This window comes from Ochlerotatus camptorhynchus, unplaced genomic scaffold (genome assembly GCF_037179485.1).
Source record: "Ochlerotatus camptorhynchus isolate MF236.1 unplaced genomic scaffold, CSIRO-AGI_Acam_v1.1 ptg000442l, whole genome shotgun sequence".
Taxonomy (NCBI): Eukaryota; Metazoa; Arthropoda; class Insecta; order Diptera; family Culicidae; genus Ochlerotatus; species Ochlerotatus camptorhynchus.
In genome coordinates, this window is record NW_027040928.1 from 584,211 (window position 1) to 597,955 (window position 13,745).

At 45.3% G+C, this 13,745-nt stretch overlaps 1 protein-coding gene across 1 annotated transcript; it reads right to left on the minus strand.

Annotated features, from left to right (window-relative positions):
- Window positions 1–9,050: 9,050 nt before the first annotated feature.
- Window positions 9,051–9,967, minus strand: LOC135711775 (uncharacterized). The gene is made up of 2 exons (XM_065234741.1): window positions 9,542–9,967; window positions 9,051–9,455 (listed from the first exon to the last, which is right to left on the minus strand). The coding sequence occupies exons 1-2, from the start codon at window positions 9,965–9,967 to the stop codon at window positions 9,051–9,053; spliced, it is 831 nt and encodes a 276-aa protein (XP_065090813.1).
- Window positions 9,968–13,745: the final 3,778 nt, after the last annotated feature.

Consider the following 13,745-nt stretch of genomic DNA (forward strand, 5'->3'; position numbering starts at 1 on the left):
CCACCAGGCGTCTGAAACCCACCCAGTTGGTCCGATGGTAATCTCGTCTCATCGTCACCGGCGCTGTTGTTGGGTTGAAATTTAGTTCACACACTACCGGGTAGTGGTCAGAGCTCAGTTCGTGGTAGGTGACTGGTTTCGAGAGTGCCAGGTTCGTCCGTAAAGTGGATGGTACACGTACCTGAGCTGAGGTGGTCTGCCAGGAGGGCACCGTTTTTGTTGCAGTTGGTGCACTCTTTGTCGAGCACTTCTCGGTAGCGTGGGTTTCGCCACAGTTGTTACATCTGCTCTTCAGGTGGCAGTTTCGGGTTCCGTGGCCGTGGTAAAGGCAGTTCATGCACTGCGTTACGTCGGCTCGCTTGTTGCGGTAGGCTTCCCACCGTACGATGATGTGCGCAACGTGCTTCCCGTCTCTCAGTTTCTTGAGGTTGGTGTATCCCTTGGCAAAGTACACCAAGTAAAACGATTCATCGAGGTTTGTACAGTCCCCCTTCCTTTTGATGATGTGAGCCGCCTGGCCGATGAGGTTTTGTTCCTTCTTCAAACGTTCCAGAAGCTCTTTTGGGTCAACCAGCGGAAGACCACGGAGCACAACCCGGTAGGGTTGTTCATTTGGTTTGTCGTGCGTGTAATATTCATAACCGCTCCGCTTCAGATGTTTTTGTACCTGGTTGAAATCCTCTGCAGAGGTGCAGTTGATTTTGGTACCAAGTCGGGTGATTTTGTACGTCGGCGTGACGTTGCACGAGTGCATTTTTTCGACGAGGGTTGCGAAATCGATGTTCTTAACCACCAGGGGTGGTTGCCTTCCCTTTCCCTTTCCCTTTCCCTTTACGGGGTCGGCTGACTTTTGGTGGTCTGCTATTGATGATCCAGGGTGATGAATGAGTTGTTATTCAACAACTGTTGCTGCAACTTGTCGTTGTCTACGGCAGTTTGCATTTCGGTTTTCTTCCGCTTTGGCTTGGTGCCCGTGTGGAAACCAGCCGCGTCGAGCGGCGTCTCATCTATGTCCATCTCCTTCCGATGCGCGCGAAGTTTTCAGAGCGGGCGAAAAACACGTCCGAACGTGCCGCTTGAATGACTGAGACTGTCGTCGTGCGCACATGCTCGGTTTAGGGGTCCCATATTTATACCAAGAACGATCGAAACAAGCCTGTTCCTAACGACGTTGTTACTGTTGTTAACCTAACAACGTTGTTTGCTCGTTGTTGTTCCTAAAAGCGTTGCTGACTTGGAACGCATTAGAAAGTGCTCATCTCGTACATTCTGCTCCCGTTAAAATGCGATTCCAATTCTAACTGAAGATTCTGGTGGTTATCCTGTAGCGGCAACGGAGCTAGCTTCTTGCTTACTGCTTGACGTTGTTTGTATATCAGCAACTCGCACGATACCGTCCTTCCCTGGGTGAACTTGCACTGGTTGGTTGTCCTCTGCCAGTAGAACAACTGTGTCGACGTCAATATTTGATTGTTTCTTGGTCCACTTTGCTCTTGATTGGAGTGTTGACAGGTACTCTCGAAACCACCTTTTCCAAAAATGGTCCCGCAGCTGATTCAGATACTGCCATCTTGTCAGACGATTGATAGAAACGTCCTCGTAAGATGATTTTAGTATCGGTTCCAGAGGTCTTCCAAGCATCAGATGAGCCGAAGGCAGCGGTTGTGGATCGTTCGGGTCATCTGACGAAGCATACAATGGCCGGGAGTTTACAATCGATTCAATGCTAGTCAGCACAGAGTTTTTGCCAGATGCAATTTTACCACCTTTACTCCAGCCTCCCACAATACTCCAATGTTCGGTGATCTCGGTGGGATAAATTTCCATTCCACTTCTCGACGTAGCATCATTGAACAATGCACGTAGCTGACTTGAATGCACCAACGAAATTTGTTCCGTTGTCCGAGAATATCTTCCGCACCATACCCCGTCGATTCACAAACCGGTGGCCAGTAGACTGATGCAAAATTTGAAATTTTCACTCCACTGTGTTCAAACGGTTTCAAATCGGGTCCTGATTAGCCTCCGAAAGTTTAAACTCATTTGATAAGAAACTGACTTGGCACAAACCATTTGAAGTCTTCTAGCCTTTTTATATATTGTACTGTTAACAAATTCTATTTCTATTCTTATGGGAATTTTTATCAGCTACAACTATGCAGAAAATCGGTTTTCAGCCAAACGTCAAATTATATAGTTATTAATTGTTTAAGAGATTGATAATCTTATGGCAAGATTAAGCAACTGTATTGTGGGCAACACTGTATTCTGCAGTGTGACACAGTAGCCATGATTTTTGTCCTCTATTCTACGCGCCATAAACACCAATGTTGCCTGCTGAACAGTTGATTGAGCATAATCATAAGACATCAGTGACTTGAAAAAGTGGTCTTGAACAAAGTTGTAGCTGAGAAAATTTTCAACAATCTCAGCTATCATTTTCTAATGTAGAGTGAACTGGTGAATTTTTAAAACGATGTGAACCGAAATTATGGTTTCTCCATAGAAATTCCCATATAAACTTCAAATGGTTTGTGCCAAGTCAGTTTCTCACTCCCACTGCGTCCTAGCAAGAAGTACGGTCGACTTAGTTCGCGCTCCGCTATTTTGGAAGTTTTCTCGCTATTCGCTTGATTTAAATTGTCAGTTTTTTCTCGCTTAGAGTTCCCAAATAAATAATTAACTAAAAGTGAGTTTTTTTTCTGAGAAGAAAGTGTGTTTTCGGCATCATCGGAAGGAAAATTGTTTTTACGATTGCCAATTCGCCAACCATTTTGCGCACCATCGGTGCGTGGTAACGCATACCTGCACACGGATCATCGTCATCGAGTGTCAGCATCTGCCTCCGCATTTACACCGCTCATCTATCATCGTGTGTTCAGCTGAGTGCCGACCCTCACATAAGCACACACCAACGAAGACCGCCCGCACACGCTGATCGAAGATCATCCACGCTGCGCGTCGCTCCGCTGCTGCCGTTTAAACGCTCGGTGGTAGTAGTATAGGATTATCAGATAAGTTTTTGTTCTTGTTTCTCTCTTTCGCCCACAGTTAAATTTTAAGTTTGTGTTCTGTGTTTGTAGTTTTTTTTTTGTGTATTGTGTCCCAGTGATTATCGTATCAGTGGTAGAGCGTTTTTCGCTACCACTAGTACGGCAAAATGGACATTTTGTCGCAAGACGAAATGGACGTTTTGTCGGAAGATGACACCACTTTGCCACGCGATGGCAAGAAGGGTCGAAAACGTACGTCATCTCTCCCTGGTTCATCGTCTCAGTCTGGCAAAGGACAGGCTCAGATAAACCCCCGATCGCGAGCCTATCCAGATGACTCGACTGGCCCATGGGTTGTCTACTTTCAGCCCAGAAACAAACCTTTGAATGTAATGCAAATTACTAATGATCTGACGAAGCGATACTCGGCCGTGACTGAAATCACGAAGGTTAGGCACAATAAACTTCGTGTCTCCGTCTCTAACCTGAAGCAGGCTAACGAGATTGCTGCCTCCCAGCTCTTCACGCTCGAGTACAGAGTTTACATCCCAGCTCGTGATGTGGAGATCGAAGGTGTGGTCACCGAAGCGAGTCTGACCCCCGAGATCTTGGAGAAGCAGGCGGTTGGCCGTTTCAAGAACCGTTTGCTTCCTCCGGTGAAGATACTGGATGTCCAAAAACTGGGCTCAGTATCTGTCAGCGAGGGTAAAAAGAGTTTTACCCCCACAGACTCGTTCCGTGTGACCTTTTCTGGTTCAGCCCTTCCTCACTACATCGAGCTGGGAAAACTTCGACTACCTGTGCGTTTGTTCGTTCCCCGGGTCATGAACTGCCAAAACTGTAAGCAGTTGGGACATACGGCCTCCCACTGTGGCAGCAAGGCACGCTGTTCCAAATGCGGAGAGAAGCATGGGGATGACACCTGTGCAGCTACCGCACCAAAATGCGTGTACTGTAAGGGAACTCCTCATGGTATCTCGTCATGCCCGGTGTACAAACAACGCGGGGAGAAATTACAACGCTCACTTAAGGAACGTTCCCGGCAGTCTTTTGCAGAAATGCTTAAGACGGCCACGCCATCGACCAACGACAAAAATCCCTTTTCTCTTTTGTCAGATGACGAGACTGACTCTGACTTGGCTGAGGAGGGAACTTCTTTCTGTTTTTCAGCACGGAAACGAAAACGCATCCGTTCGCGGAAAGTTGAGAATGAAGAACCCCAAATCAGCTTGCCCAAATCAAGGAGTGGTGGAAAAAAGGAAGTTTCTACTCCTCCTGGATTCAGAAGAACTGACTATACCCAGGATTTTCCACCTCTCCCGGGGACATCCAAAACCCCTGATGTCCCATTTTTAAGAACAGAAGCCCCTTCTTCATCTGGGTTGTTCTCATTTGATAAAATTGTGGACGATATTCTCAAGTACCTGAATATTTCTGATCCTCTCAAAAGCATTGTTCTGGCAATGCTTCCTACTGTGAAGACCCTCTTGAAGCAATTGACATTGAAGTGGCCCCTCATTGCAGCAATCATTTCCTTCGATGGATAATTTTCCAAACGAGGTCGGGGATTTGATCACTATTCTACAGTGGAATTGTCGAAGTCTTATTCCTAAATTAGACTCTTTTAAGTTTTTAGTTCACAATAATGATTGTGATGCATTTGCTCTTTGTGAAACTTGGCTCTCTTCAGATATAGATCTTCCTTTTTATGATTTTAACATTATTCGACTGGATCGTGAGGATTCGCGTGGAGGAGGGGTACTTTTGGGGATCAAAAAGTGCCATTCTTTCTATAGAGTGAATCTTCCACAATTTACAGGTATTGAAGTTGTCGCATGTCAGGCTATTATTAAAGGTAAGAGCCTTTGTATTGCTTCTGTTTATATTCCTCCTAGAGCCGTTGTTAATCGAAAACAACTTTCAGATATATGTTCAGTACTTCCTGCTCCACGGTTGATTATGGGAGATTTTAATTCCCACGGTACAGGCTGGGGGGAACTGTATGATGACAACCGTTCTACTTTTATATATGACCTCTGTGATAACTTCAATATGACAATTCTTAACAATGGAGAAGTAACACGTTTGGCTGGACCATCTTCGAATGGAAGTAAATTAGACCTCACACTTTGCTCTAACTCATTATCGTTGGATTGCACGTGGAATGTGATCCAGGATCCCCACGGTAGTGATCACTTGCCGATCAAAATTTCGATTGCCAGTGGGTTCAATCCGTCGGAATCCGTTAACGTCCCGTACGATCTTACCCGTAATATCGATTGGACAAAGTTCAAGAATGTGATAGAAGATGCCCTAACGTCGGTAGAAGGGCTTCCACCGTTGGAGGAATATAACTTCCTCTCCAATCTGATCTTGGACAGCGCGCTCCAAGCTCAAACTCGGCCGGTTCCAGGAACGTCTTTCCGTAGGAAACCTCCTTCCCCTTGGTGGGACCAGCAATGCACTGAGGTTTATCGTAAAAAGTCCGACGCGTTTAAGCTTTTCCGGAAACGTGGAACACCCGTGTATTTCGAAGCGTACTCGGCTCTTGAACGCGAACTCAAGAGCCTCATCAAAGCCAAGAAACGCGGATACTGGCGGCAATTCGTGGACGGATTATCGCGCGAAACGTCGATGAATACGCTTTGGAACGCGGCGCGAAGGATGCGTAACCGGTCTTCAAACAACGAGAGCGAGGAGTACTCCGATAGTTGGATTCTCAAGTTCGCGCGAAAAGTATGTCCTGATTCCGTGCCGGCACAGATGATTCCTCGCGGAACGACGAATTCTGTAGACGAGATCAGCCAGCCTTTTTCAATGCTGGAACTCTCACTCGCGCTTCTTTCGTGTGGCAGTTCGGCTCCGGGGGCTGATAGAATCAAGTTCAACTTGTTGAAGAACCTCCCAGACGTCGCTAAGAGGCGCATGTTGAACTTGTTTTGTCAGTTCCTGGAGCTCAATATTGTTCCGGATGATTGGAGGCAAGTGAGAGTTATAGCCATTAAAAAGCCTGGAAAACCCGCATCAGATCATAACTCGTATCGTCCCATCGCGATGTTATCGTGCATTCGAAAATTGTTGGAGAAAATGATCCTTTTTCGCTTGGACAAATGGGTTGAGACGAACCACCTACTCTCAGATACTCAATTTGGATTCCGTAGGGGCAAGGGAACGAACGACTGTCTCGCGTTGCTTTCCACAGAAATTCAGTTGGCTTTTGCTAAAAAAGAGCAAATGGCTTCTGTATTCTTGGATATCAAGGGGGCTTTTGATTCAGTTTCCGTTGAAGTCCTTTCAGACAAACTCCACGCTTGTGGCCTTTCTCCATTAATAAATAACTTTTTGTACAATTTGCTGTCAGAGAAACATATGAGCTTTTCTCATGGAAACTCTACAGCTTCTCGATTTAGTTACATGGGTCTCCCCCAGGGCTCATGTTTAAGCCCCCTTTTGTATAATTTCTACGTCAGAGAAATTGACAATTGTCTAAGTGACAACTGCACGTTGAGACAACTTGCAGATGACGGCGTAGTGTCTATGACAGGGCCCAAAGGGGTCGACCTGCAAGGACCCTTACAGGATACCTTAGACAATTTGTCTACTTGGGCTATTCAGCTAGGTATCGAATTCTCCACGGAGAAAACTGAGTTGGTCGTTTTTTCTAGGAAGCATAGCCCAGCACAACCAAAGCTTCAACTTTTGGGTAAACCGATCACTCATTCTATGTCCTTCAAATATCTTGGGGTCTGGTTCGATTCAAAATGCACCTGGAGATCCCACATTGAGTATCTGAGACGAAAATGCCAACAAAGGATAAATTTTCTCCGAACAATTACCGGAACGTGGTGGGGAGCCCATCCGCAAGATCTTCTAACGTTGTACCGGACAACGATTTTATCGGTTTTAGAATACGGTAGTTTTTGTTTCCAGTCGGCGGCTAAAACTCACATCATCAAACTGGAACGTATCCAGTATCGTTGTCTTCGTATCGCGTTAGGATGCATGCACTCGACTCATACGATGAGTCTAGAAGTGTTGGCGGGCATGTTGCCACTATCGGATCGGTTCTCGGAATTGTCCCTCAGGCTCCTCACCCGTTGCGAAGTTATGAACCCACTGGTAATCGAAAACTTTGAAAAGCTTCTTGAGCTGAACCCTCAAACTCGTTTTATGTCATTGTACTACGTGTACATAACACAGGATGTCAGCCCTTCACAGCATAATCCTCATCGTGTATGCTTCTCCGACTTCGGCAATTCAGTTAGTTTTGATTTATCTATGACGCGGGAGATTCGTGGGATCCCAGAACATCATCGTTCCATGATTGTTCCGTCAATTTACGCTGCAAAGTTTGGCCAAGTTGATTCCGCAAGATCGTTCTTCACAGATGGATCACTAATAGAGTCGTTCGCTGGTTTTGGTATTTTTAACGAATTTCATAGCGCCTCTCGAATGCTTCAAGCTCCTTGTTCCGTATATGTTGCTGAGCTGGCGGCAATACATTATACGCTAGAAACGATCGCCTCACTTCCACCAGATCACTATTTTATTTTTACGGATAGTCTCAGTTCTGTCGAGGCTATTCGCTCTATGAGGCCGGTAAAGCACTCCTCGTATTTTCTCATGAAAATACGAGAGCTTTTAAGTGCTTTATCTTTAAGATCTTTTGTCATCACCTTTGCATGGGTCCCATCTCATTGCTCGATTCCGGGCAATGAGATGGCTGACTCACTTGCTAAGGTGGGCGCTATGGAAGGCGATATTTACGATCGACAAATCGCCTACGATGAATTTTTCTTCATTTATCGTCAACAGTCACTCGTCAGCTGGCAGAATAAGTGGAGTGAAGGGAGTTTGGGACGATGGCTATATTCGATCATCCCTAAGGTGTCGAAGAGTTCTTGGTTCAAGGGGTTGGATGTGGGTCGAGACTTCATTCGTATGATGTCTCGCCTCATGTCCAATCACTATTCGTTAAACGCTCACTTGTTCCGTGTTGGGCTGAAGGACAGCAATCTCTGTGAATGTGGACAAGGTTACCAGGACGCAGATCACATTATTTGGTCTTGTGCTGAGCATCGCGGAGTCAGATCTGAACTGTACGATTCCCTTCGGGCTCGAGGTAGACAACCTAATGTTCCAGTTCGGGATATTTTGGCTAGACGCGATCTGGAGTTTATGAAACTCATATATGTTTACTTTAAGAATATTAACATTAGATTGTAAGTTTTATTAACCTTGTGTTTAGTTTGTATTTTGTACGTGGGGGTTTTTTTTTATGTTTGTTTTCAAGATGAATAGAAATTAGTTCATGTTTTAGGATTAATTAAATATTTGTATCGTAAACCACATTTCAAACCTCCCTCTCCCTTTTCCCATCCAAAAAAAATTGTAAATCCCCACTAACCTCGAGACAACCGCGAGTATCCGGTCCAGCTCCTTTAACTTAAAATATAAGAAATCAATAATGTATAACAAAAATGATAACTCGGCTCTGTAAAGTTTATTCGATTGAGCCTGTACAAATAAATTAATTAAAAAAAAAAAAAGTCAGTTTCTCACTAAATGAGTTCAAATTTTGGGGGGCTCATCAGGGCCCAATTTGGAACCGTTTGAGCACTGTAGAGCGAAAATTTAAAATTTTGCATCAGTCTAGTGGCCAGGAATGCCTCCGATGTTAGCTCTGACACATGTTCATGTTCACCAACATGACACATGTTGGTGCGGCCATGTTCACTCGGGATTCAGGAAGATTCCCCATTAGTGGTTGGATCATCCTTGGCTTCATGCGGAAACATCTCACGCAATTATGGAGTACCTTGCGGATGATTTAACGGGCGTTGATGAGCCAAAATTTTTGACGAATTGCTGCCAATACTCCGGACTGGCCTTCTTGGAGTCGTTCTTCGTGAATTTTCTTGATAAGCAACTCCGTTACTCGGTTTTTTGGTGGAAGCATCAGTTGATGCTTGGCGTCAAAGGACAATTTCGAATTTTGTCTTCGTTATCCGTTGGTTCAGTTGACTTGAAGAACAGAAACAGGTCTTTCTTTGGATCCTACAGAAGTCCCAAAGCCTTGAATACTTCATTTGCGCTGGAGTCCTGGATGGGCACTAGGGTCTCTCGATTTCCTTCAGGAATTCCTTCAAGCACATCTTCTGAGTTGGAACACCACTTTCGAATTGGAAATCCACCTTTCAGCATCAACTCCTCCAAATCACGACGTAACTTCTTGGGTGACTCAATTGAATCCGAACCAGACAGAATGTCGTCCATATAGGAATCATTCAGGATAACTTCGGCCGCTTCCGGATAATCCTCACTCTCGTCACGGGCTTGCTGGATAAGCGATCCCACAGCGAGAAATGACCCCGCTGATGTACCGTAGGTAACGGTCAATAACTCCAAAACCTTCAGTGCTTCCGACAGGTGTCCTCGCCAGAAGATTCTCTGGTACCGAGTCTAGGAGGGATCGACGAGAATTTGTCGGTACATTTTGGATACGTCCACGGTGAAAAAAGGAAGGTATGGGTTCGAAAACGTAGTACGATGCTGAACAGGTCACTTTGGCTACTGGTTCCAGTCATTAGTACGTCATTCAGGGACAGTTCACTTGCTTTGACTGTTGCATCAAACACAATACGAAACTTTGTGCTGCTACTGGATGGCTTGAAGACACAGTGATGGGGCAGATAGTACGACTGTAGACAAGGAGGATCTTCTTCCTCCCTCACTTCATGGCAGTGACCCAACGATTGGTATTCGTCGATGAACTCCGCATACTGAGCCTTCAGGTCAGGATCTCGCGCCAATCTTTTCTCCAACAACAGGAATCGTTTCAACGTCAGGGATCTGGAACTTTTCAACTGGTCCACTGATTCACGGAATGGCAGCTGGACAACGAATCGTCCATCTTCATTACGACGATAAGTCCGTTGAAAGTGTTCTTCAAAACGTTCTTCTTCACTCGTCATCATTGCTGGTTCAGCGATTTCCTCTTGGTCGAAAAACCGCTACAAGCATGCCTCGAATCCATCGGTCACAGCAAGGTTGACACATACTGGAGAACCTTCTTGTGTTTCCTCGTACGAGCCAGCCACGACCCATCCGAACTGCGTTTCGTACAAGGTAGGCAGGTGGTCGGCAAGTTTGATTTGGCCTTGCTTCAGAATGTTGAAGAAATGTTCGGCACCAATCAGCATTTTCACTTCTCGTGGACGGTTGAATGAGGCATCGGCCAACATTACACCGGATGGAATATGCCAGGAATCCACTTTAACATTTGCGGACGGAATGGTTCCAGTCACCTTCGGTGTGACGAGACAATCAACATTGGCAGTGAAGTTGGTGTAGTTGGATGTCATTCTAACCACCGTTCGATGGCGTATCTGGGAACACGTACCTCCTACGCCGACTACAGGAACATTAGCTGGGAATTTCGGCAGTTTTAATTTCTTCACAACAGACTCCGACAACAAATTGAATTGTGATCCAGCAGTGCTCGAACCTGGTGAGTGTGGCCTCCTTTAGAACGAAGAATGACTATCGCTGTCATTAGGAACACCTGCTTGCTTGGCGAACGAAACACGCTGGAACAGGACGCATTCACAGGCTGCTCCTTAACTGCTGGTACTGGATCTACTTCGGCTGGCTTAGACGGCTCACTTGTTCTTACTTCAGGTTTCTCCCGTTGCTCAAAATGAGCTAGAGTGTGGTGCTTTTTGGAACACTTTCCGCAGGATTTATTGCTTGGACACGCTGCACTACGGTGGCTCTTCCTCAGGCAATTGAAGCACAGATTCGTCGCTTTCAGCGGAAAGTCGAGCATTTGAAATTCTAGTGCTGGCATATTCCGATGTCGCTGTTGCAGCATGCGACGACCTAGAAGGTCCACCTTTCGATGGAGGAGTCTTGGCGGTTGATACCTTAGATGCTGCGGTAGGAGTAGTGGTTTCACATCGGTCCAGAATCACGCACCGCTGCTTCAGGAATGCGATCATCTGCTCATACTCAGGAAGCTCGGACTGGTTGATGGAAGCTTCCCAGAGTTCACATGTGTGGTCGTCTAAGGCACGTGTCAGTAGTGTCACCACTAACAACTAAGACATTCCGGTTAAACGCTGGTTGAGCTTAACGAGATTGTTGACGTGACGGGTGCATTCATCTACCAGGTTGCTCAGATCCTTCGATGATTTCTTGAGAACCTTTTGCATATTCAGCAGGCCAAGGATGTGTCACTCGATGATCAATTGCTGGTTTCCAAAACGTTCTTCCAGGATTTCCCATGCTCGTGCATAATTATTGTTTTGCAGTGTTTCCAAGTCGATCACACCTGCCTTCAGCGAATTTTCCAAATGGTACAGTTTTACAGCGTCGGAATTGTTTGATCCCTGCGTCATGTCGTGAAACATGACCTTGAAGCGTGGCCATGATTCATAACGACCGTCGAAGGTTGGTAGAGGAGTACATTAAGACTGGGTGTGAATGATGACAGGTTGACTTGACGCCTGGTTCACTCTTGCTGATGTCGAAGGCACTGACACGGGCAGGGTTGCTCTGTTCTCCATCTCAATCATCTCGATTATCGTCTCTATCATGGCCAAGGTTTAATTGTAGAGGGCTTCGAATGCAATATACTTTTCCTCATGAGCATTGACGTTCTCCTTTTCCACGAAGGCGGCGATGGCATCGTGAATCTCGTTGTATTCTTGATAAATCACTTGCAGCTTCTTGGGGTAAACCCGCAATAAGGGAAGCAGTAGCCTCTTGTTCGCACTTTTCTTGCTGCAGTCAGGGAATTGAAGATCCGTGTGACCTTCGCCTTTACTTGACCATGCTTCTGGATCAACACCTTCACATCTTCCGAACTATCCATTTTCCGGCGTGGGGTGCGAGGTAACATCTCCTCACACGCGAAGGTTTCCGGTTACTCGGAAGGAATACTTCACACTTCGCAGGTTTTCTTGGCACCGTTCACGTTCGGACTACAATCGCAACGGTGGAACACACACTCACGAAATATCCACTCGATAGTCAAGCTGCGTCGTCGTGATTACCACTCAGTGTTCAAAACACATGACGCCCATCTGCCTCCAATTGCAAACAATACCAGATGGAACAGTACGTACCTCATGCTGAAATCGCTACTCAATCAGAACCCATTTTTCAATTTATTGAAAAGTAGCTTTCCGGAAACAGGTGACATTGAACTTCAAACAACAAACATTTATCTATATGATAAACTTAAACAGTAACTAATTTCAGATTTGAGTAGACACTGGCAGTTCATCGCTTATTTCTGCGAAGTGTTTGAGCCCGCGTTCCTGCTTAATTTAAAACTGCAACAATTTAATGTTCCTCTGTCAGAGTGTTATGCATGTTGGCTGTTATGCCAAGCACAGTCGTGCTTGCAAAACGTTTACTGGAGGTTCTTTAAAATGCGAGTGAAGAAATTGATCAGTTCCATGCAGTTAAAATCCTGTATTTACCTTGACCCAAGTTTAAATTTTCTTCGATCAAACGAATTTCAACAGACGACAAAGAAAAGATCCAGGTAATAATATTTATTTAATTTATTTAGTACCATTCATTCAACGTGTTTCTCATCGCGGTAGATACGAATCACCTGACTAATCCATTTTTTGAACTTCTGATGAACCTCCTGAACATGGTCATCCTTGATCTGGGCTGCTTGGGCGGAAGATGTACGCCCCGGAAGAGCGGTCCTTGAAGACAAAATTGTTACCAATTGCCCCTTCGTAGTAAAGGAAGCTCTGTTGCAATCGATGACGCTCTTGATCGAACTGAATCGTCCTCAGGAAACCGTGTTCGTCAAAGTTCAGTGAGAGGTAATCATTTCCAATGCTAACCGTTTGGTTCATAGTCACCGCAATCTGACGACTAGGAAATGTAGTACGATCGATAACCCATGGGTGGTATATCGTTGGCTCGGAATATCAACTCCTAAGAGGATTCAGAAGCTCGATAGGAAATCGAGATCGGTTATGTGATCTGATCTGCGACAAAAATAAAAAGTCTGTACTTTCTGCATGTCTGCAAATCTGGCATCTCTGGCTGGTACACCTCGCCCTGATGAATTTCAATGTTTGACATTTTTTCCCTCTGTTCGGGACATAACACCACTGCGACCAGTAATTTGATCTATTGTAGTATATCCCGAGTCCTTAGTTTAGTGCATGTCGTATTACTCCATCACTATTGAGAAATGATGAAGTATTCGGTTTTGATACAGTTGTCATTCTTGCCTTTATCGCAAGGAATCGATTCTAATTGAAAGGTCCCGCTATTTATACCCTTCGGACCGTTGGAACACCCTCCAAAGGCGCGCCCCTTTGTCAGTAAAAAGTGGATTCCTTAGCAACAAAATTAAGGTATGACACCGATAATGACCATGCATCAGAACCCTAGTCTTAACCACTTAGGGGACAACGAATAGAAGATTAGGAACCACGTAGATGAAAACTAACTAACTCATTTTTTTCCTTGTTTCAAGATCAGGTCCAGGCAACCCGAGGACTTATAACTATCAACAAGGCATAAACAGTAACAAGGATTGTTCCTTTGTGTTCTGTGTTGTGTTCTTTTGATTACTGAAAAATCCTGTTCCTCTAGTTTGAAGTCCGAACAGTCCAAGCCATTACCCATCGAAATATCCCGACATGGAAACAGCAAACCCTCCCAACCTAGGTAAGTCATCATACAGGGAAATGATTTATCAACCCCAGCACCAAA

Coding starts and splice junctions, on each gene's coding strand:
- LOC135711775 (XM_065234741.1), bottom strand. CDS start 9,967: ATGACGAGTGAAGAAGAACGTTTTGAAGAACACTTTCAACGGACTTAT. Junction 9,456..9,541: donor AAAGTGACCTGTTCAGCATC/GTACTACGTTTT, acceptor GATCCCTCCTAG/ACTCGGTACCAGAGAATCTT.